This window comes from Pyxicephalus adspersus, chromosome 5 (genome assembly GCF_032062135.1).
Source record: "Pyxicephalus adspersus chromosome 5, UCB_Pads_2.0, whole genome shotgun sequence".
NCBI lineage: Eukaryota > Metazoa > Chordata > Amphibia > Anura > Pyxicephalidae > Pyxicephalus > Pyxicephalus adspersus.
The window spans coordinates 64,291,270-64,315,955 of NC_092862.1; the positions used below are offsets into that span (position 1 = coordinate 64,291,270).

At 36.7% G+C, this 24,686-nt stretch overlaps 2 protein-coding genes across 2 annotated transcripts in view; one reads left to right on the forward strand and one right to left on the reverse strand.

The window, feature by feature from the left end:
* FARS2 (phenylalanyl-tRNA synthetase 2, mitochondrial) overlaps nucleotides 1–6,430 on the reverse strand; it is a 199,748-nt gene extending 193,318 nt beyond the window's left edge. Inside the window, exons 1-2 of the mRNA XM_072411759.1 lie at nucleotides 6,338–6,430; nucleotides 5,231–5,319 (exon numbers count right to left, since the gene is read on the reverse strand). Coding sequence (XP_072267860.1) covers nucleotides 5,231–5,319; nucleotides 6,338–6,360 — 112 coding nt within the window. The 5' untranslated portion in view covers nucleotides 6,361–6,430. The remainder of the gene's footprint in view (nucleotides 1–5,230; nucleotides 5,320–6,337) is intronic.
* A 391-nt stretch (nucleotides 6,431–6,821) lies between these two features.
* Nucleotides 6,822–24,686, forward strand: part of LYRM4 (LYR motif containing 4) — a 76,334-nt gene continuing 58,469 nt past the window's right edge. The window contains exons 1-3 of the mRNA XM_072411758.1: nucleotides 6,822–6,952; nucleotides 9,404–9,534; nucleotides 20,914–21,034. Coding sequence (XP_072267859.1) covers nucleotides 9,449–9,534; nucleotides 20,914–21,034 — 207 coding nt within the window. The 5' untranslated portion in view covers nucleotides 6,822–6,952; nucleotides 9,404–9,448. The remainder of the gene's footprint in view (nucleotides 6,953–9,403; nucleotides 9,535–20,913; nucleotides 21,035–24,686) is intronic.

The window sequence follows — 24,686 nt, forward strand, 5'->3', positions numbered from 1 at the left end:
CCTATTTTACTTCAATTTCAACAATAAATAGATAACATGAATAGATTTTTAATGATGATCAACTCAGGCTCACAAGCACCTGTAATATTTACAGCCAATAAAGTTATTTTTTTTCCCAAATTACATAAAGCCGGAAAAGAAAGATATTGTTGCCAGCACCATCTAATGGGCATGTAACGTTCCACAGCTCGTGCATCCCAAGAAGTATCAGGAAATGTCATTTTCCAAGCTAAACATCCTGTTCCTGTTTGCAATCACTGCTAAAGTTGTCATTAGCATGATAATAACACCTTGAAATATAACGCTCACATTTTATTGCTTTGCTATCAAAGTTGTGACAGAGAACAATTAATTCACAGGGGTCTCAAAAGACATATGAATGACACACAGTAATCTGTTACTAAGCAGCTAACAAACAGTGTCAAACACTAATGAGGCTTGGATTGGAAATCAATGTCAAAACACTATTTTAGTTCAATAAAACAGAAAATTTAAGGTATGTGATCAATTTTCCTCACTACTCTCACAAGGCAACATGAAGGGCTAACGATTTCTTTCACCAATGAGCCTCTTCAGTCAATTTGCAAACAGTAATTTGCAATATAATGCAGGTGGTCATTTTTACAAAATGTCTTGATTAGCAAATCAACACTATAATGGCAAAGGGAGAAGAGCAAATATTTATCGTTCACATTATTATTATTAAGTATCCTGCTGATTATCTAATCTATGTAAACATAACTGATTTTTTTAAGCCTTCCCCAATTAAAATTATTATTATTTAAAGCTAACCTGTCTACCAGGTCTACCAGGTGTAGTTAAACTGACTTCTTCAAAGTTCATGTCCCATCTGCCTTCCCCACTATCTAATCAAATTGTCCATGAGGTGCCCAATCCTATGCAGGACTTTGTATTTCTAATGGTAGAAAAGTTTAGACTTCTACATAAAATTTATAAACAACTTAATCCCTGAATAATCTCTCCCTATTTTTAATACCTTACTCCTGCAAAAATAACTTCTTTCGTTTTTTTTTTTTACCAAAATCCTGCAATTCTTGGTATAAGAACAATTACTCAACCCACCTCTTTTCTTTTTTAAAAAGTGGTGGATGCCAGTGATAAAGTTACCCTATGAGTACATTAAATGTGGGAAGCTTACTTATAAATGTAACGTGTCCCCAAATTGTTGGAGACAGAGTGGTCAGATGGGGACTTTATATCAGGGGTTCCATGGTTTCAAATGCCTTCGGAGAATATGGACAGCAGTTTTCAAACAAGTAGCAGAAGTTACTGGCACACTTCAAAGACCATTGCCGCCAATGGCTTTACCTAATCCCGACATTAATACATATGTGAGAGATTAATGTTAAAGTAATTTATTGAATGTGTGTGATTTGTGTAACTAACTTTTATTTTTTTACAGGTTTAACCACAATGACAGGATGATTCCCACGGCTGCAGAGCCCTGGAAATCCTCCTGTCAGTGTGGGATCCCTGGGCACTAGAGGTTAAATGAGGACAAGTCTCCCCATTCATTCACCTCTAGTGCTCTGGGATTGGCTGAGGAAAGGAAAATCCTGATGACGCTTGACCTGTCATTAGGGTTTACCTTTTCTCAGCCAATCGCTCTCATCTGAGTTCAGTTCCCATGGACACCGGACTGTACTTATCATTGATAAGTACAGTCTGGGGAGCGTGGGAACCTGCGGTCACAGCTGATTGGAGGTATGCGGCAGGCGAACTTTCAATGGAGTTTCTCCATTGAGAGTCCATCTGCAGTTCAGTTCCCACGGTCATCGGACTGATAAGTACAGCCCGGTGACCATGGGAACAGCAGACACACCTGATTGGAGGTACGAGAGTGCATCCAATCAGCTGTGATTCCAGATGAACTCTCAATGGAGTATCTCCATTAAGAGTTCAACTGCGGTTCAGTTCTCAATGTCACAGGGCTGATAGATAAGTACAGCCCGATTACTGTGGGAACCGCGGTCACAGTTGATTGGAGGTACGCGAGGGCATCCAATCAGCTGTGATTCCAGATTAACTCTCAATGGAGTTTCTCCATTGAGAGTTCATCTGCAGTTCAGATCCCACTGTCACCGCGCTGATAGATAAGTGCAGCCCATGGAGCGTGGGAACCTGCAGTCACGTTAGGCTGTTCCGTATGTGTTCTTGGATGGAGACTCTTTATCAAAGATCACATACTACAGTTACGCTAGGACTGCAAGAGCAATCAGGGGAGTGGAGCTGTCAGCTCTCCTCCCCTGATTGCTTTTGCAGTTCTACGCAGTCCAGAATAATAACCTGAATTGCCCCCCATAGACTGTATCTGTTTTCAAAATCGGCGTTTGATCACCCGAAAAATATTGAGCTACAGCCGCCGAATCTAACACTGAGCTATTCGACCAACACTACTGACCACTCTGCAGTGCTATCTCAAAAAATAAAATAGGAAGGTGTGTTAGGACTACAAAACACCCCATATTTCATTAAAGTCAGGAAGAAAAACAGGCCCATCAAGTTCAACCACAAAAAAAAAGAAAACAGCTTAAACCCTCAATTGATCTCAAAGACAAAACAAAAAAAGGACAAAACAAAACAAAACCCTTATAAATCAATTATAAATCAATTTTCTCCAATTTGGGAAAACATCCGTTCCTGATCCTCCAAGGCAATTGGATATTACCTTGACCAACAATCTCCGGTGTAATTACTTGAAGGTAATAGCCAATTAAATTGTGTGCATTTATAAATATGTTTAGTTTGTGTTGAAATCAAGCAAATTAAATGCCAATACTAGTTTCTTCCACATTTTCAAAGCTCTAACTGTTGTGAGAGATTAGCTTCAAGCGCACTCACTGCAGAGAGGTATTTCAGGCTTTCGGATAAATTTCAGGGCACTGTTATTTACAAAACAATCCAATATAAAGCAAATTCCCTTTTTCCCTTGTTTTCCCTTACAGGGGATTAGTGTCATAACAGTCCTTCAGAACATAAAAACAAAATTTAGCCTCATGGCTCTTTCTCTGACACTATTCAGAATTAGTGGTTCACAGACCTTAACTTAAATTTAGAACTCTTAATTTTAAAGATTTATTAGCCCTACTAAACGTTCTCAGATTCTTTATGGAATGAAAGGTTAAAGTGCATTATTCTAATTTTACAAGAGACTCATTTTAAGACTCAACAGATGCCTGCCTGCAGCAACTGGTATTACAATTCCTGGCCCTAAAGTTCCAATCCCGATGCTAAAAGTAAGGAAGTGTCTATTGCTTTTCATAAATCTTTGCCCTTCAAATTATTGGATTCATTCATATGGGCAGATTTACGCTAAAATTTCCTTATGCAATAATATCTACACAATAGCCTCACCGTACCTACTCAATCAAAAACACTGATCTCACTATCTCAGTTCATCATTTATATAAATATCTTTAAAAATGAACACACAAAAAGTAAAACCAATATACACCAACAAGAATCTCATTATGGGAACTTCCTGAATAGGGTGTTCCAAATTTCTACGGGTTTCATGGAATTGACTCTGCTTCTTCATGAAATAGGAGATATAGATGTTGTAGGTGTAAATAACCATTTGGTGTCCTTCTCACACAAAATGATATAAAGAACACATAGAGAGCAAAAGTAGGAGCAAGAGGTATATCCCAAAGACAGCTTCCGGTTGATAAGAAACACCTTAAATTTCCTCCATAGACAACACAAGCGCTGATGGTCAAACATTACCCGAATCTCCACTGAATACTAGCTTTCTGTTTCCTAAACCCCCCAATTTCACTTCTGTTGCTACAAGTGAAGACTTCTTCAAAAAATGCTAATGCAGCCATACATTTACATAAGCTAAGCTGCAATTTATTACAAATATTTACTTATGTTTAGATAGAATTTGTGTTATTCATAAACATTTTTCTGAACATGTAGTTGAGACTGAATGTATTTTTAATATATATGCTACTGAGAACACACTTTTAGGTAAAATGCCTACAGTACAATGCTTACCAGGGTTTCCTAAATGGTCAGCAGAATACACAATTCCATAGCATCAGACCATCAAACCTTGAAAAATGTATATCTTTTTAGTACAAGCCAGCAGTAGGTTTCTGCTGTCTTACTGGGTATGTTACCTATTGAAAATAAATGCACTTGACACCTTGACTTAGTGAGCTCTATGAACTTCATTTTCTTTTCTGTTTTATCTATTATCACTAGATATACCAAGCAATACAATACAGGTTAGTTCATGTTTGTAATAATTCTCCATTTACTGTGACAAATAAAATCATACATAGATATTGTATTATTGTAACAGATGTACCCACTGTTACCTAACAAAGTATTTGTAATAGCAAACTACTTCTTTGACCAGAGTTCTACTTAAAGTGGTACCAGAGTTAGCTCAAAAGGTTTTTAAAGAAGAGATCTTGGCAAAGGTGAGGCATCTTTCTGCAGAGATAGTTTAGGCTTCTAACAAAAGCAGTATGTTAATTTAGAGGATAAATTAAATTTGGAGATCAATTAAGTCATTAGTTTTGAGATAATGTTAAGGTTAAAGAGTAAAATTAGGGTTAGGGCATTGCATGTTTTACATTAAATGTACACAATATGCAATAATTGTATTATGTTGTCATTTTCTAAAAACTGGCAAAAAAGTCAATACAACATGGCAACCTGAAAGCGTTCTGTACACCATAGTTTTCCAAAAACTGTAATTTGATGCGTGTATGAGTGGCTTACTCATTTACTCAGATATCTGCATTAGGATACAAGTTACAATTAGGAAATACCCTGCAGGAATTTCAGTTTTTGTATGATACTTTCTAAAATTCTTTAATTACTTATAAAAGGATGCAGGGTGCTGCAGTGCACCAAATGCACATGAACCAAAATCCCCCATTCAGGAATCTGGATGCAAATGACACAGCAAAACAAACAGCAATTTATATGGAGAAAGACAAAAATATGAATCTGCAAAAAAACTTGTTAAAGTCTTTCCAAGGTACATAGATCCACATGTACAAGGTCCACAGGGAACTGTATTATTTTTAATAAACATAAAGTTACACTTTAAACATTGAACTATCCCCAATAATTGATAAATTAGGAGATAAAGATAAAGTTTCACCACTCTTAGAAGCAAGTAAGATTTTAAAATGGGTGAAGTTGCTTTTTAACATTACATAAATGCATGGATTACAAATGTAAAAATTACCTGACTGTCTGCCTATTCCTCTTGGATGCCAAATCCTATGAGACTGCTGGATGCTTGTCAGGATGCATCTGCTGGCCCTGGAACATTGTCTGAAAATTTAAGACAGATAACTTAAATCCAAACACCTCCAACTACACTTCTTAATCCAATCATCATACAGCTAGAAATGTGAAAGTTAGGGTTAGTGTAAAGTTTTGTAAATGTGCAATATAAACTACATTTAAGAATAGCTGTTATAGTTTATGCTACAGTTTTGCTGTAATACACAAATGCATTTCTAAGGACATGTTCAGACCTGCAGTAGGATTAAAGGATCCTGCATAGCTCCCAGTGGATGGCACCTTGCCAGCCACTTGGTCACTGGCGGGTGACAATGAGCACTACTGAACCACTCACTGCCACCCCCATTTATTTTTTATGGGGCTGCCACAAATAGAAGCTAAATGTGGCATCTCCCCCATGGCAGCGGTTAAGCGGCATAAGGAAGCCATAACCACACTGCGGCCTCACTGGCAGTCTGAATTAAAATAATGGGCAACTAAACAGCACAATACAATTAAACAGCACAATAAATGGCAACATTCAAACACTAAACATTTTAACAAGTATTTATAATTTATAACAATTATGGAATGTTTTTCGCCTTGTTCAGATTTGCCACTAGTATAGATATGAACACTTCCTGCGTAATATTTTGTTTTTTTTTTAAAGATCAATGTGTGTAAACAATTGCTTTCTTTCAGCTTTATGTTGCACCTTAGTGCCGGTTGATCACCTGCAGCTTTTTGGTGGCAATATGAATTTACTACTACACTAACTGCATGGCATTCTTTATGGATGTACACATTAGTGAAACAAGTCCATTGATCCAGCAAGTCTCTGGGTGACAACACAACAATTGGAAGAATTATACAGAACAGAAATATAATATTTAATGAAACATTTATATGTACATTTTAAGATAATAAAGTGTTTAATGCTTGGGTTTAGATCTACTAAAAAGCTGAAAAGCCAATGTGATATAAGATACTTTCATTACAAGCTAGGTGATGCCAGGCACACACCCAAGCTGTCATGGTGAGAAATGACATAAGGCTGCACACTCACGGGAGGTAAGATGTGAGACTCATGCCTGCTGTATGAATGTATTCCTCTACTCTGTCTTCCTCGTGACCCTTCCTGTGACACACTCACATGTCAGCCGGCTACGGGGGGCCGGAAGGGACACACTGCTTTTGTAAAAACCTGGATTTTTAATATGTTGCTTCGTTAAGCACATTTCCATATAAGAAATGTTTGTTTTCATTTATTTCCATTACGTTTTAAAACGTTTTCAACTTTATTGTAATAAATATCATTGGCAATACAACAACATACCCTTGACTACTAGAGGACAAACGTCCCTGCACATTTACTTGCTACAGCGTCAGCAATTAGAAACGCTATTTCGCCATTTTGTCAAAGCTCAAAATATAATAGCCGCATAGCGGAGTATTTGCACTTACAGGAAGACGGAAGTGGTGGGGATATTTGCACTCTAGTAATCAGAAAAGCGTTCGCGTCCTTGGTAAGTTGTGACAGTCTATGGAATTGTCCTAATGGGGACTTCGTAGCTGGGTGACGTCAACGATCCCTCTGATTGGTCTGGTTGTTATTCGGCAAGACATGTGAGTGTATTGCGAGGTGGCAGTCACGTGATTTGATCCAGGAGCGGGTGACATTGTGAGTGCCGGCCCAATATATCCGCCTCATGTATGGGAAGTCATAGGTTACCTCTTAGGATGTATACCTGGTGCCTGTACAGAGCTTCTAGTCATAGCTTGTTATCCATAGAGCATTTCACTATAAATTTCTATACGTGTAGGCTGCTAGTGCTGAACTTTCCTTGACAATGATAGCTGCCTGGTTTCTTACCTGAGCAGTGTGTGAGGTGAGGGGCCCAGCTGCACCTGGCTCTGCATAGTCTTTATAGTGAAGGCAGCCATTCCCCCTACCATTCCTCTAGGGGCTCTGCAACATCCCCGCCACAATAGTAAATGGTCCCCAGTGGGTGAGTGTCCCTGTTCAGGTGACATATAGCGGGTCACTGCCCCCTGATCCTTCCTCCTTTTATCAGGATCTGCCTCATCATGGCTGCTCCCCATGTCAGAGCGGCATCACAGCTAATGGTGATATTTTACCATCCATTCCGCTGACCAGGGTGTAAATATACTCTATATATAGTGCTGTATATACACATTATGGGCCACTGAGAAGAGGAGAGGCCAGTAAGGAGTATAGACTGATTGAGTGCCTTAGTACAGCCACCCCCTGACTCGGCCACCAGCACAGGCTGCCCCCAAGAAAATAAAGGTCCCTGACCCTAGCTCAGTCTGCCCCTGCCTCTTGGATGACAATCAGTTGGAAAAGCTGGGTACTGAAAGAACTTATCTAGAGGGTTGCAGTGTTTAACCCATAACTGGTTGTTAAGCTGGGGGGAAGAAATTGTAGGCAGGTGGCAGCTCCTGTACTATGACCCAACTCTTCTGTAATCACACAAAAACAGCCAGGTGGTTACTGGAAAGTGCCGGGTGGTGCATCCAGGAAAAGGGCCGGTGAGGACATTTGGTTGGCAATTCACCTGAAAAGCTGGAGCTACCATCCCAAAGCTAGAGCGTTCCCAGATATGCTACCTGCAATGCTGATCAGAAAATGTATTACTTCCCCAAGGATAGTATGCAGCCTAGGGCTTGTGATTCTTTTCTGACTTCCCTGATAACCGCTCCGTAATTGGAAGTTGTCTTAATAGGAATCAAAGAAAATGTGCCTATTACAGAACCGTTACTATAAAAGTAAATCTAAACCGACACAGTGGTTGCATTAGTTTGTTTTCTCCTGGCTTTTTTTTTTTTTACCCATCAGTAACACATTTTCTGTTCTGGGATGGCAGTGCTTACACTTTGTACTGTATCTATGGATGAACACCCTAGGACAGGACACAGGTGGGTCAAGGGAGGTGTTCTGCAGTCCAGAGAAAGCTGGGAACAGTGCTAACAAAATATGAATTGGGTTTAGAGGTTTCAAAATAAACAATCCTAGCAGGCCTGATTGTGTTTTTTTAATTTATTGTATTAAAAAGGCATGGATTTGATTTACAGATGAGTTTGCTAGTACCCCATCGTACATAATTGTTGCTCCAGACATGCCACATATCATTTACATATTTTTACAATTGGCTACTTTTTGAAACAAAGCAGTGCATTTAGTGAACTAACTATTTATGGTATGTAGCCCTCAAAAACAGTACAAATGGCAATGATTATCCCTTATCATTATTCTCTAGTTTGCAGCCTCAAACCTCGCATGTAGGGTGATATTGCCGAGTGTGAGGCTTTATGATGAATAAGTTTTCAACCTACACACCTAGTTTTTTTCCTTCATTGCTCTCCCTACATTCCCCAACAAATCATTAAAGGCTGATGACTATTGATGTTCTGCATAGCCATAATTTATACAATTGTGTTTTCTATAGCAACAGACAGCTTGGAATAGATAAGTGCTGTAACAACCAAAAAAGGGGCAATCATTTAGTTATTTTCATGTGCATTGTGAGGACAAGGCATAATTAAACCACATAATGGTAATAACTCCAAAATGACTTGTGCCCCGAAACATCACTTTACGTACCATTATTATTAATATTACACAGTATTTATATAGCACCACCATATTATGCATCGCTGTACAAAGTCCATAGCCGTGTCACTAACTGTCACATTCTAATGTCCCTACTATAGTCATATGTCATCTAAGGTCAATTTAGGAGGGAGCCAATTAAACTAACTGCATGATTTGGGATGAAACCGGAGGAAACCCACGCAGACACGGGGAGAACCCGTAAACTCCATGCAGATAGTGTCCTGGCTGGGATTCGAACCCAGGACCTAGCGCTGCAAAGGCCGGAGTGCTAAGCCCTGAGCCACCGTGCTACCCGTTAGCTGGAGGTCTAGTAACTTTGAAGAATGCAACGACACAAAAAAGCATGCATCTCTTTAAAGCAGGAAGGTCAATAAAGGCTATCAGTTACATTCCATACCTTTGCTTTGATTGATAGCATAACTTAAAATAATATGAATATTTCAACATTCAAATAAAATATATTTTTTCCTAAATATTTCCTTTGTATTTTTGCAGGACACATAATCATACTTTGATAAGGTGCTCAAGTGTTTTTTGAAAATGGCATCTTCAAGTCGGACTCAGGTGTTGAATCTGTATAAAACAATGTTAAGAGAAAGCCAGAAGTTCGGTTCTTACAACTACAGGTGAGTTATATGAGGTGAATACATTTACAGGTCATGTGAATGATATGAAAGTAAGAGCTGCAACCTGTAGGAAATGGTAAGATGTTTGTGAATTTTCTTTTCTTCCTTGGAAACTCTAAGAAAAGTTAGGTTATTGTGGGCCAGATCTCTTTTATTTCTTCTTTTCAAACGTTAAAGTAATAAAATAAACAAAAACTTAAATTCCTCAGAAATCAAAAATCTGATTTTGTATTTTTTAGGTTCTCAGGGTGGCGTCTGTGCGTATTTGTTACGGTCAATAATAATGAGATATAAGTTCCCTCAGTGTTGTACATTGTGTTGAATAACTTGGGATTGTAACATTGCTATTACCTTACAGTCTGTATAGACTGCCGAGCTACTGAAGGATTCTTTATGATTACCAGATTTTTTTTTTCTGCTAGGTAGGGGAAGCTGTAGCTGGGTGGTCAAAAACTTGGCAGGTCCATAATACTACAGTTTTGTTTTTTTCAGTTGTTTTTGCTATAGGTGATTCTATAATTGTGTCAGCTTTCTACTTTTTTTTTAAAAAATTTACAATTCTTTCCTTCTTGGTACATCACATTTTTCCCAACTGTCCTTTGCCCCTATATTGTGACCCCGCTAGATTTTAATATTTTGTAAAAGTATAATCATATACAGTTAGGTCCATGAATATTTGAACACAGACACATTTTTTCTAATTTTGGTTTTGTTCATTACCACAATTAATTTTAATAGAAACAACTCAGATGCAGTTGAACTGCAGACTTTCGGCTTTAATTCAGTGGGTTGAACGAAAAGATTGAATAAAAATGTGAGGAACTAAAGCCTTTTTTTTACACAATCACTTTATTTCAGGGGCTCAAAAGTAATTGGACAATTCATGGGCCGGTGTGGGCAATTCCTTTGTTATGTCATTATCAATTAAGCAGATAAAAGGCCTGGAGTTGATTTTGGGGGGGGTGCTTGTATGTGGAAGATTTTGCTGTGAACAGACAACATGCGGTCAAAGGAGCTCTCCATGCTGGTGAAACAAGCCATCCTTAAGCTGCAAAAAAAGAAAAAACCCATCCGAGAAATTGCTACAATATTAGGAGTGGCAAAATCTACAGTTTGGTACATCATGAGAAAGAAACAAATCACTGGTGAACTCAGCAACGCCAAAAGACCTGGACGTCCACAGAAGACAACAGTGGTGGATGATCACAGAATAATTTCCATGGTGAAGAGAAACCCCTTCACAACAGCCAACCAAGTGAACAACACTCTCCAGGAAGTAGGCGTAAGAGAAGACTGCATGAAAGTAAATACAGAGGGTGCACTGCAAGGTGCAAGCCACTCATAAGCCTCAAGAATAGAAAGGCTAGATTGGACTTTGTTAAAAAAATAAAAATAAAAAACCTAAAAAAGCCAGCACAGTTCTGGAAAAAACATTCTTTGGACAGATGAAACCAAGATCAACCATTACCAGAATGTTCAAAACAGATACAGCTTTATTGGAGGGAAACGCTCCAATCCTTGTACCCTTTTCATATTATCAGTATCAGTTAGAGAAACAAGTAGTCCAAGACGGTGTGAGTATACACAAGTATAAATTAACATTTTCTTATTCGTCTGCTAGGACAGTATGTGTGCCATTACCTCTATAGACACATATCAGCAACATCAGTTGCCTGAACTCTTTATTTGTTGGCCCCTCTTGTTTTCCACATTGTATAGAATTAAAACAGCAGTAAGCAACATCAATGAAATATGATGGGGTACTAGTGATTCTCAAGTACCTCAATACCTCCGTGTGGATGAGCATTTAAAACTTTTTTTATGCACTTTGTCCAAATGTTTACTTTATTTTTTTTTAAAGCATACCTAAATTTAAAAGATAAAGTCACCAGGTGGTAGTACTAATTCACAAAAGATACAGGCAGGTGCCGCATTAACCTAGCTTTTGCTTGGCTCTTTGTTAATTATGTGTATGAGTTTAAAGTTTAAATCCTGAGTTATTTTTAAAAGATATGCTTATCAGTGTAAGAATTAAAAATAAATGGCCTTCCAATCCATTTGGCTCTTACTGGAGGATTTTCAACATTCTTCCTTAAGCCTTTGCCTCTGTTTTAAGTTATTTACTGGAGGCTGAGACATGAGTAAGTGGTCAGCCAAAGTCCCTGCCTCTAGCAAAAATAAAAAGCCCACTACCACACAGAGATATGATATGTCAGTAACGGGTCAAATCTGCTGCGCTCTGTATTCTTTAGGATTAATTTCCTTACAAGCCTATATAAAAATCTTAGGGGTTTAGGCAGTGTTGAACCCAGAATTTTTTTTAAGCGGGTGGCAAGAAATTGTAGGTGGGTGACAGCCCCTGTAATGTGACCCAACTCTCCAGTAACCACCCGGCTATTTTTGGGTGGTGCACCCGGCGAACGGAGCTGGAGATAACACTGGGTTTAGGGGAAAAAGAACGATCAGTCTTTCCTATGCACCAGACCCTTGTAAAATCCGTAGAATAAATAGCTGCAGACACAAAAAAAAGTTTGCTTTCAATAACCTGAAGCCTGAAGTTACTTAAACATTAACTGTACTCCAAATTCAAAACCCTGGTACACTTATAAAGCAACTGTATGGTTTTACTATGTCAATATGGATCAAAATCACTGAGGAAGGTTTCCAGCATCTTGTTGAATCTTTGAAAAGAATAATTAACTTAGTTCTAAAGTCAAACATGGTACTGGTACCTAATATAGTAGCTGAGGAATATAGGCCAACTATAGGCAAATATTAACACATCTGCCACCCCCATGAAACCCATCATGCAATTTTTTTTCTTTTTTAAAGCAAGATATTCTCTCCCAAATTTTGCTAATTTTCCGGGAGCAGAATACCTCTATTTCAGCACTGCAGATGCACCTGTGTTGGTTGGTTCTCCACAGCCCCCTTGTACTACCACTATTCCTCAGAGGAGGAACAATAGACATGTTCGTATCATGCAGGTAGTTATGTAAACACCCATATAAATCCTCTTTCTTCTATCATGTACCATGTGACCACATCTTTAGGTGAGTAAAAAGGGCTTTAGGATTTCTTAAATGCTAGCAGTCAGTTGTTGGAGAGCGTTGTGGAGAGCCAAAAGATCAGCTTCAAGCTCTAATGGTCATGAAAGGGTAAAAACTCTTTTACTATTTATAAGCTTCCCCTTATGGCAACAGGCCATTCAAGCTTTTCTGTGTGAGAATTTGATTTCACCCTGGAAAATCTGATGTCACGCTCATATATAAGGATGTGCCACAAAATTTATGTCAATGAACCATTCATCAAAATCACACTACAATGTTGATATATTGCCAGGCTGTTCAGACATACCTTCTAACCTCTTTATAGATCTTTGAGGCAGTAGTAAGAAAGCATTCCAAGCCAAGTATTGAATAAAGAAAGAAATTTTATTTATAAAAACATGAATTATTTACTCAATCCTTGATTCTTAGTAATCTGATCTATTTTGCGAATTAGCATTTATATTTTAGATCAACCTGAATTTGTTCTTTTATTCATCCAAAAAATCAGTTTCTTAGTCCTGGTGATTGGACGTAAACTGTGCAGTTGAATCCAGGGTTCTGCACTTGTAATAGGATATATTCTGTTATGCTCCTGAATACTCCTGACATACACTTAACAAATCAGAGCCAGCACTTGAATAGCGAGACCTCCTGCTGCTCTTGATTGTTTATTACTGCTCAGCACATCTTGTCTCCTTGCCCTTCCAGTGCTTTTATGTTTCCCCTCTGATCCGTAAAGCCATTAACTTGTTTCTTTTACTGCTTCATCTATTAGATGTTGATGATTCAGGAGGATCACTGTTACCTTCTCCTGATTATCATGTCACAAATTGGATATCCATCTGCTCCTCTTCATCTTTCACCTTCAGCCATTTTTCAGTATTTTTTGAGCATTATTATCCCTCCCACTTGTGTAGGTGGCAGACTGAAAGCTTTTATTGTTTCTGCCTCTCATGTGTTACATATAATCCTCCCACATTTTTCCTAGAATAATTAACCTTTTTTTTCCTGGAAATGAAGCTTTTAATGTTGCCTAATGGGGCTTGTATTTAAGAATCAATGTCTGGGCAGCTTTTAATATAACAATAACTAATTAGTAAAATAAATGTTAGACGCATATATGTATGTTAGTCTTTTTACAGTTTTTTTAAGATGTATATATAAATACTATTAAAGTTTAATTAGGTAAACGTATTTTTATCAAATAAAAACTTTTTAGTTGAGTTTTTTATTTCTTTTGAAATGAAAACTGAACTGTTCTGCTCTGAAGTAAAGTATAGTATAGTAAAGTATAGTAAAACGTCCTGGCAAGTAGGCTTTTTTAATGGCAAAAGAAATGATTAAGTCTTTTCTACCTTAGTTCCTTGGTTTTGGTTGTTTTTGGTTCTTGTATGCTAAGCCCTGTCCACATACATAAGGAGAAGGTACTTACTGTCCAATGACTGGGACAGAATCAAAAAGTAAGAAATGACAAGGACTACTATTAAAAAAAAATGTGCATAGCTTTTAATTTAAAAAAATGTTGACTACAGGTACACTTTCAGTTTGTTTTATTGAAAAAAAAAATATATCCTCTAAACAAAGCTCCACTTGTTGTCTAGGTTTACATAATCCTATGCTGTAGTTCATATTTACTACACACAATTTTTTTGTAATATTATTTTTCAAAAATATTTATATAATAAAAACATAAACATGTATTATGTAGAAACTCACTGAATCTTTATCAGTTTGTCTGGCACAATCTGTTATACATATCTTGTCTAACCCCTAATCTTTCACTCTCTGTCTATTAGAATACCCTGGGCTTTTGGGACTTAACGGGGCCCCAAAGCAAAGGCACCATTTTATTTAAAGTGGACCTACCACCACATTTTTTACAATATATAATAGAATGGCTTACTCTTTTATATAAAGTAAAAGTGTGCTTATTTTTTTTTCTAATGTTTATTTTTACATTTTTTGAGTAGGTCCCCTTCAATCTTTACTGCCGCAATGATAAAGTAAACCTGCAGCCTCTTGGGATACATACATCACATATCCCAGAAGGCTGTGGTCTGCTCTTTCTGTGCAGACTACAGCCTTCTTTGCATGTCAGCATTTCCAATCTCGTATGAGGTTGCCTCATAAGGTTTGGAAACGCTGACATTTTGAAAAAAAAGGGTTGAGGCAATTACTTTTGCACTATTGCAGGCATTGAATAGATACCCCATTGGTATATATCCCACTTAATGTAATGGTACATTGAGAGCTGCTGTTTTCAACACTGCCCCTACCTGTTTCTGGCGGATTAAAAAGGAGAAAGATGATATCTTTTAAGGAAAACATTTACCTTCGCAAGAAAAATTGGATATCCCCAACTTGAATGTAACTCCTGAAGAAACAGATAATTGTGAAAAAATATGTGGGATATACTGTTTAATCACTATGTATTACTATTTTGTTTGAATTTGTTGTATGGTTGTGTATATTTACTGGTGGTAAAAGTTTTAGTGGTTAAATAAAGACATTTTGTAATGTTACTTGTGTTATTTGCTTTCAAAGTCCCAAATATACCTCACAGTTTTGAGAAGTCAATCTTTGAAAGTTTATTGTTAGTTTTCAAAGATTTTCAAAGGTTTGTCAGTCTTTGGTACCACAAGCATATCTGTTGTCTGCTTAGATGTGGATGAGCTGCCAGTTACACATATTGCAAAGATATATTTTGTCAGTCTCTGGTATTGGTGGGATATGTATTGTCAGTTTTGGATATGAGCATGATATCAACTGTAATTCTATTTTGGCCTCAGGAAAATGTATATTGTTGATCTAAAATGTTGCAACACATTTCTGTGTTGCACATATGTCTTTACTAGTCTCAACAAAGTTAAATATTTAATTTCTGTAGTGTAACTAATCGTTGTGGCCAACAGCTTCTTCTCTTTTGCTACTGTGAAAACTGGTTCTTTTTGCTGAAACAGAGATTTACTTTACAGGACATTCTGAGTTTCAGGGCATTTTTGCAGCAACTTTGTAAAGGGACTTCCGGGTACCTGTAGTGTCTACTTTCAGTATCAGTATGATAAATATGTGGTAAAGTCTGCGTCAGTATATCTGTCAGGAAGTAAAATCCATCGTTCATATATCATTAATTTTTTTATTAATAAACAGGATTTATATAGCGCCAACATATTACGCAGCGCTGTATATTAAATAGGGGTTGCAAATGACAGACAGATACAGACAGTGATACAGGAGGAAGGGACCCTGTCCCAAAGAGCTTACAATCTAGTAGGTGGGGGAATATACACACAAAAGGGTGGGAGATACCGTATTTTTCGGACCATTAGACGCTCCGGACTATAGGACGCACCAGGTTTTCCGCACGGGAAAACAATAAAAAAAAATTCATTTGATTTCCCCTGAGATCCAGCGTGCGGCACTTGTGCCCGCCCATGAAGGCGGCGCCGATCGGCATTCATCAAATCAATCGGCGCTGCCTTCATGGGCGGGCACAAGTGCCGCACGCTGGGACACAGGGGAACACAGAGGAGGAACACAGACACTGGCTGCTGTCAGCCTCTGTCTGTTTTCCTCCTGTGTTCCCCTGAGATCCAGCGTGCGGCACTTGTGCCCGCCCACGAAGGCGGCGCCGATCAGCATTCATCAAATCAATCGGCGCCGCCTTCGTGGGCGGGCACAAGTGCCGCACGCTGGATCACAGAACAGGCAGAGATCGGCGCAGCCGGGGACTGGCGGGGACACAGGTAAGTGAAAAAATATGCCCCTGTACCTCTGCATTCGGACCATAAGACGCACCCTGATTTTCCCCCCACTTTAGGAGGAAAAAAATGCGTCTTATGGTCCGAAAAATACGGTATGTAATGGTGGGAAGTAGTGGTGGTTTCAAATATAGCTTGGAGATGCCAAGGATCATCTGTGTCTGCTGCATCAGTATCTTACTAGCAAGAGAGACTCTTCTACTCTTCGGCCAACGAGCAACAATCTAGGAACATTGGGTGGGTGTTGTATTTTGCAAATCCTTTGCTGGTGAAATGACACCAAAAACAAGATCATTGGAATGACCTGTTCCTACGGATCCCAAAGCTGCTACCTTTCCAAAGCCCCAATTGGTTTTATTATTTCTGTGTAGACATGAGATGAAAGTAGCCTGATCCTGTCATTTTTGAGCAAAACTGGAAAAGCCAATTGACTGTCCTTGATGCTGCTGGCTACCTTCTGTTGCTGTGAAAAAAAGGGAATGAAAACATTTTTAAGTTTTGGTCCCGAAATTCAGGAATGTAATTTCCAATGTTATGAAAGGGTCTACCTAGAACTGTTAACACTGGCACAAATTAACTCAATTGCTATGTTAAGTAAATACAAATGTATCAGTCTATTCATATGATACATTATAAAACGTGCATTCATCCATTCTGAACAACATATGAAATGTATCAAGCACTTCTTTTTTTGCACACTGGTGTTTACCAGCCTCATTTGTATTGTTCCCTTGGGAGGATCTATCCCCTCCTATGCCATGGAGGTCAATACAAGGATTTATACATATGAATTTCTAAATCCAGGACCTTTGTATGACTAGCCTACACTTTCAAATACAGACAGCTCTGTTCACCATCCCACAGTTTCTAAGGCATCTTTCAATTTATTAGAATGGTATTTATCTAGTGGGGAACTGCCAAAATCAGGAAAGTGATCATAAAAATATGGGTTGTTTTTAACTGCACCGCATTTTACAGTACATGCATCATTTGACAACTTAGCCTGTTTATGAAAGTGATAAATGCAAGTTTGATTAGTGAATATCATTATGTGGTGCTTAGATACATGATGCAGATAATAATCATCAGCCAAGTTAATTATTATTTTCTTTATCGGTCGTGATTGTTTCCTTTCCTTACCAGAACAGTTTTCCTTCAATTAAAGGCAGACAGTTCACCCACCCTAGTACATTTTAAATGGATGCTAAGAATTTTTCACTTCCCAAGAACAATAAATACCATCCTAGGGTACCAGCTGTTTAATGAGTAAGCTTCCATATTTAATAAATTCTATTAACAATACACCCCCATGTCACATTCTAGGTGAACGAGCCCTAATTAAAAGCACACACCATCTGCTGGTGCATGGCAGCAGGGTGGCACACCACAGCCAGCACGCTCCCTGGGACTGAATATGCATTATTTATGAGCTGTGTCTGGAAAATGTCAATGATCCCATAGAAGACATCCTGGAGGATGGTTAGCACCATCTAATGGGCACATCTGTCATCCCCCCCCTTTTTTTTTTTTTACAAATTAAAAATAACTGTCTTTTATGTTATTGCAGTACATTGGATAAAAGATTATTTCAATGGATAAACTTGAAGGAAAGATTACTCTGTATTGTCCCCTTTTTCTTAACTGTTAGAAAATGCTGGAAAATGACGTTATCTGGGAAACATGTTTTTTTTATAACACAGCAAGATATTTAACATTTTCACTTTTCTTACACAAATGCTGATTTTCAGTCTGCTACTTAGGTGACTGAATTCTCCTCAAAAAAGTGATTTGGAAACAACTTATTTGTGATAGTATTGCTTCAGATTTTTTTTTTTTCACAGCCAAACTCTGTTATGAAGTTGTTCCCAATATCAGTATATTCTTTACTGCCCCATTGAAGAAACTCTTTACATAAATCTGTCTCTAACCAGTACTCCAATCAATTTCATAGTAATCATTGGAAAATAAAGGATAATCTGTGATTATAGTATGTTGTATGGGATTTGGTAAGAGGATGATGACTATTGTTTTAAACTTTTCCCTAATATTTGTCCGTCCCTCTACCTCAATTTTACAAATAGTCTAATACAAAAACTACCCCCACCCCCCATACTTGAGGAAAGTAGTTTGGGGACATAATCTTAAATTATTATTAATAATTAACATATAGGATATTAGTTGCCAGTTGTCAACTGTGGACTGACTTATTTATATACTGTGTATATTGAATGAGTTGTATAGTTTTGAACAATGAAAATGTACTAACATAAAACTTTTGTTTTTAGGATTATGTCCCTAAACTTCTCCCAAGTATGGGGGGCTAATTTTTGTATTGGACTATATTTTGTGATTAACTGTTTTTTTTTTGACTGCATATCAAAAATTCCAGCAGATCCATAGATAAAGGTTGCTGAATTTTAAGCCTATTTGTACATCCCTTGTAAAATTTGTAAGTCTACCAATTGCCCTATCACAGTAGACTCATTTTAAATGGGTCAGCGCACAAAAACAGACAAGCATGCAGCATGCATTTTTTTCAGCTGCATTGTACTACACCTTAGTATTCCAGCAGTTACATACAGTAGCAGTAACACTTTGCATGCCAAAAGTGTGTGAATGAAAGCGATGGGCCAGGGAAAGTTCAGCTGGGTGATAAAAGGTTAGATGTTGCTTGATATCTCTCAGTTAGATAGTAGAAATCTCACAGTGTGCAATACAATCTCATGAAGCACTTTCCATACAATAAAGGACCTGGTACAAGTGTGTAAGATTAAATGTAAAAGGTGGAGTTTATTTTAAATCTTTTTTAAATATATTATTCTAAGTTTGTAATTACATTAGGTAACCTTTTTAAATTGGTTATGTCAGCAGCTTTATAGGTTGTATGCATCAGTAAAATGCTTCAGTGTTGTATAGTGCTCTGTTTGTTAAGACAAATTAATTAGATTTAATAACTTTTGCAGATGTGAAATGCCCTCATTTCCTGTTAATTTTCAGTTTCTTTTGGATAATCTTGTGATAATTGTTTGATTTGGTGCTATAATTGGCTGGCAGGAAACCCACTGTATTGCGTGGTGTTTCAGTGGCTCACTTCCGTTGTATGAAAATAAAAATATTACAAGCTTTAACTTATTCATATAGCTTTACTGGTTAGTTTTCAGAATGTTAGCACTATTTTATATTGTACAATGCAGTATTCTTCCCAGTAATTCTTTTAAAGCTTGGTGGAAAGAAGCTATAGGTTGGTGGTGGCCTCTGTATTGTGACCCAACTTTACAGTAACCACCCGAAAACATCCAGAAACATGCTGGGTGGTGCACCCGGCTAAAAGGAGCCAGGGAGAACACTGCAGTGTGTTTTAGAAAAAAAAGGAGTTAACTTCTGTCCATAATACCATTTGCTATGACTGTAAGTTATCAGGACAAGCTTTGGTGGGTTCTACCCCCACTTATTCTGTGGTGCTTTAATAAATAGGTTATGCAAGCAGCACTTTGAAGGTTGCACGTAGAAGCTGCAAGTCTCCTGAGAATTTGGGCACAGAAAAAGTATCACAGACAGTAGTTAACTCCATCGTTGTTGCAACTGCACTAATGTGGGTACAATTACAATTTTGAAAAAGAGTAAAAATTAAAAAATAGAAAAGTTTTTGTTTTGCTTCTTTTTAACTTTTTAAATTTCTGCTAAATTTCTGTCTTATAAGGGATAAATCACTGATCTACTGCTTTATATATTATTGCAAATTTTAGCATGAACTATTGAGTTCTATAAACAGGCTTTCTTGTATATCTTCATAGCATTTAGAGAACCTGTCCTGGAAAACAAATGGCTAAAGCTCCATCTGGTGGCTCAAAAACATATTGCGTCATATATTAGGCTTAAACATGATCCCGTTGTTTAGGACACACACACTTAAACTCTCATTGATTATTATTTAGCCAGTGTATATGCTGCAGGTTTTAAAACTTTGTGCATGCTGCATTTTATTCAAGGTATATAAAATTCATGTTTTGGGCATTTTAAAAACATCTAAACTGTGCTTTTGTATCTTGTAATATTATTCTTAAGTACACCAAAAATTCCAACAGTGTTCTTTGCTACTTCCACAACAAAGCTAACTGATGATGACCCTCTCCACCGATGGATTCTACCAAATGGCCTCCCCATAACTAAATGAGCGGTACTAAAGGCAAAAGCTACTCTGAGAATCTCCCCATTCAATCATTTTTTGTAATATAATAGGTAAATGGTTACCATACCATTATGGATTTGGTAGAGTCCCTGGTTCCTAGCTTCTCCCAATGCCTGGTAAAGTTATGTGCTGTTTGTTTTTCCTTGTGTTTGATAGCACCAGAAGAGTAACATTGCAGTTTTTAAAACACCAATGGAACAGTGGACTTGTAAAGGAATAGCCACACAAAACTTGTCCAAATGTGTTCTGCTATCCGAAACTGACAAAAGCATCCTGTGTAAATGTTTTCTTTTGGGTAATACATAAATAGTGTTGTGTTTTTGTGAAATGATTATTATAAATAATATTATTAAATGGTGCATTATATTTCCCTTACTAGAACCTATGCCATCAGAAGGATAAGAGACGCTTTCAGAGAAAAAAAGGACATTGATGATTTTCATAAAGTACAAACCTTAGTTTGCCAAGCTAAAGAAAATTTAGACGTCATTCGACGACAGGTAAGACTTGTTTTTGGTATTTTTCACACTGTTCCTCTTTAAAGAGATCAGTCACATATGTGCCAAGAGGTTGTTCTAAAGTTTTGAACAATTATGTTATTTTTTATTTTTTGGTAATCAGAGTATTATAGGTCAGGTACCAAATGACAGCTACTGAATTATAAATGCCTGGCAAAAATTAGTATGGCTCAAGTAGTGCAAGGGAACCAGTGTGACATTTATAGAGTCAGAATTTAGACAGTTCTGGAATAAATTCAGAAGGTCTGTTGATATTTTTAAGAGCAGTGTCGAGGATTACATGATCAACCACAGAGTTATAAACATAAAACACAGCATTACAGCTTTTTGTATTTTTGAAAATTTAGATGAACTTGGTAAATTTACACTTAAGAACTTGGGAAAAAAGCGAAAGCGGCTTGTTTATAAATGCATTCAACTAGAATTTGAGCGTAGTTTAAGACCCCTATGAATTTGCTTTTAATATTCATAGTTGCATTTGCACTCCTTTTAAGATTCATTTGGCGGCGTTTGCATTTCTATTGACTTGTATGAGTGTGTACATGCACTGAAGCATAATTTTAAGTATATAGAGAGTTCTTGAATATAGTAAAAAAAAAAAGTTGTATACCATAAATTCGCCTATACAGTTCCAGTCCATATTGATTCAGTTGGTGACTTATTGGCTTTGCTGACTTTTATGAACATGCCCTTAATGATGATAACATGTGTAATACTGCCAGAAAATACAGACTATTCTTTTTATTTGCAGAAAAGTTTTGCACTTTTGCATGCAAGTTAGCAGCACTCATGTATGCTTTTATCATATGAGCAATTTGCTGTGCTGAAACCAGTATTTTAGTTTCAGCATAAAATACTAATTATGCTTTTTAGTGGAATTAGTATTTTAGTTTTGAACAGTATATGGAAGACTAAGAGCTTCTGTTAGAATTTTCTTATTTCTTACTTGTTTTGTTAATTTATTTTGCTTGTCTCGGTGACACTTTTCCCCAATGCTCTTGCAAGCACCCTTTCTCTATCTATCTATCTATCTATCTATCTATCTATCTATCTATCTATCTATCTATCTATCTATCTATATATATTTATATATAGATATATATATAGATATGTGTGTGTGTATATATTTAGGAAGCCTTTTAGCAGTCATACATTTTGAAATGTGGAGGAGTAAAGTATGTTTATATACACTAGCAGGCTTATTGCCTAACAACTCTAAATCATAATTTTACTTTTAAGTGGATGTTTTTTTTTAATTTAAATATCAGCTGCCAAATATTTATTACACACTGTGAGGTGTGCTTCTAACCATCTGCAATGATAGGAAAACATTACATCACATTTAGTTTTCAAATAAAGCTGTTTTAGAAAGAATTATATGTGATTTTTTTATATACTGCAATTCACTGATTTTTATATTTGTAAATTTGGGTGTTTATATTGTTTACTTTTTTTTATATTTATTTTTTTAATAAGCTAACTTTTGTAGAAACATTGTTTATAGAGAGCTTGTTTTAGAACGTTCTAGAGAGCAATACATTATTAATCCAAATGCTTAAAAATAACACGGTCAAGTCACAACATAAGTCATTTGCTGTGTTTCTGCGGCACAATTAGTTTGCAGTTAGTTCTAAACTGAGTTGCAGAAAGAGTTGGAAACACTGAATTAATAAAACCCAAGAACCATTGTTTTAATTAACTCCTTTGCAAACTCCTCGTTTGCTTACACAGTGGTGAAAACAATAAAAGTTTCTATTAAGCAAATTGGGGTTGCTTTTAGTGTCATTCATGTATCATAGGGTTGTCTTACAAATCTAAAACCTGGGCAGACATTAATTAAATGCAAAATTGCATGAGCGAGCTGCTATTGGGTATAGTTCCATGTCTCGCCCTAAATTGTTCTGTCCTCATAGTTGTTTACAGTAAATTAGGGACCTTGATCTTGGGGACCACTTTCTAAGGTCTTTTTTATTACACTGTAGCAGGAAGATGTCATTCTAAGAACCTCGCTTTGCCTTGATTGTGGCCTTAGTTTAGTTTTTTGTTTTTTTACTTTGCAATGCTTTGCTATGTATTTTTGCTGTCATCTTATAAAAAGCCAATGGTAATTGTTTTGTATGAACCTAAACTCTAATTTAACACAGCATTAGTGGATCAAATAAAATTATTCCCTAAATTTTTCCTTGCTCTTTATCGGGTTTTTTTATGTTTGCTTTTAATGTTCAAGTTGTCATTTCAAAATGCACATTAAAAAAATGCATATTTTACTTGTAATCATTGCAGTTCATTTAGAGTTCAGAAATCTTCTAACTAGTGAAACATCAGTAAGCTTAATGCTGTTTGGCTTTTTTTTTTAATTTATTAACCACTTTATTACATATGCCTGGAAGGGAAACTCCTGGGGTAAGGTTTGTTCTTTTTAAATACTGTCTTGCATTCTTCTGTTCTGACCTCTCACATCCCCATTCGCTATGTTGTACTGCTTCAAATCAGTCTTTCATGCAAATAATCTTCAGTAGGGTGTAGGGCATTACATCTAAGGGATGTGGAGTCCTAACTCTAGTCACATACTAAAGTTTGTGGGTCCACTCAAAATATTTAATTTTACATACCAGAACATTTAGTAGGAGCACAGAAACTTTTCTTACTGCCAAAAGAAGCATGACATTGCATAGTAGATCTTAAAGCGCAACTTTGGTTCCACAATAATAAAAAAAAAAAGCATCCAGGCAGGATTTTTATTGCCCAAGGGACAATTTTTACTTGTAAAATTTAGTTCTGCTTTAACTCCTGACATCTTTAAAGATTGAAAATAAGATTGGGTCATTCACTCAATTTTAGCCACCCAAAAAGAAATTATCAGATTTGGATAAGAGAAGGTGTACTGGCCCTTTTCAAGATACATTTCCGACACATACAGGATATTAAAGAAAGTTTTTTGCAGCCTTACAACGTCAATACTTCATTAAATGTATTTTTTAAACATAGCTACAGTTTGGAAGCAGCACAAGGAGCCAACTGGTTCATGTTCTGCCAAAAACAGAAGAGATGAGCTCATCTCTAGTTACAGACTAGCTTGGGTCTAGGATGACCTGTGTTCAGAGGAAGAAAATTAAATGATGGTTCCCTTTAGCCTGAAAGCAATAAAAAGTACTGCAGTGAAAATCTCTGAACTGCAGTTTATTATTGAACCTAGCTTGGTATTTTATCTTTTAATGCACAATCATTTTTTTTAATTTTTGACTGTCTTTTTGCTCTATGGTAATTATTTTGTAGGGTGGTCGTTTGTTTTTGGTATTCTCAATGTTATAGAAAAAAAAAATTTTTTGTAAATGTAATGTTTATTTTATTATTTTATTTATTGAAAGAGTAAATGTTAAAATTTATTTGAATTTATCAATTCTTTCAAGGAATGTTTTCGGTCAAGTTTGATTTCTTTAGACTGTGTGAAATCAAATCAATCAATTTCGCAATAACATCCTAAACAGGCAATAAATATAGGCAGAGGAAGTTATGTTTTTATTTCACCCACTGTGGTGGTGTTGTAATGATTTCTTGAGTTTTTTTTAGGATTCCAGCTATTAACACAGCTCAATCAAATTGTATTCTACTTGTGGAAAGTATTAGCAGTTCT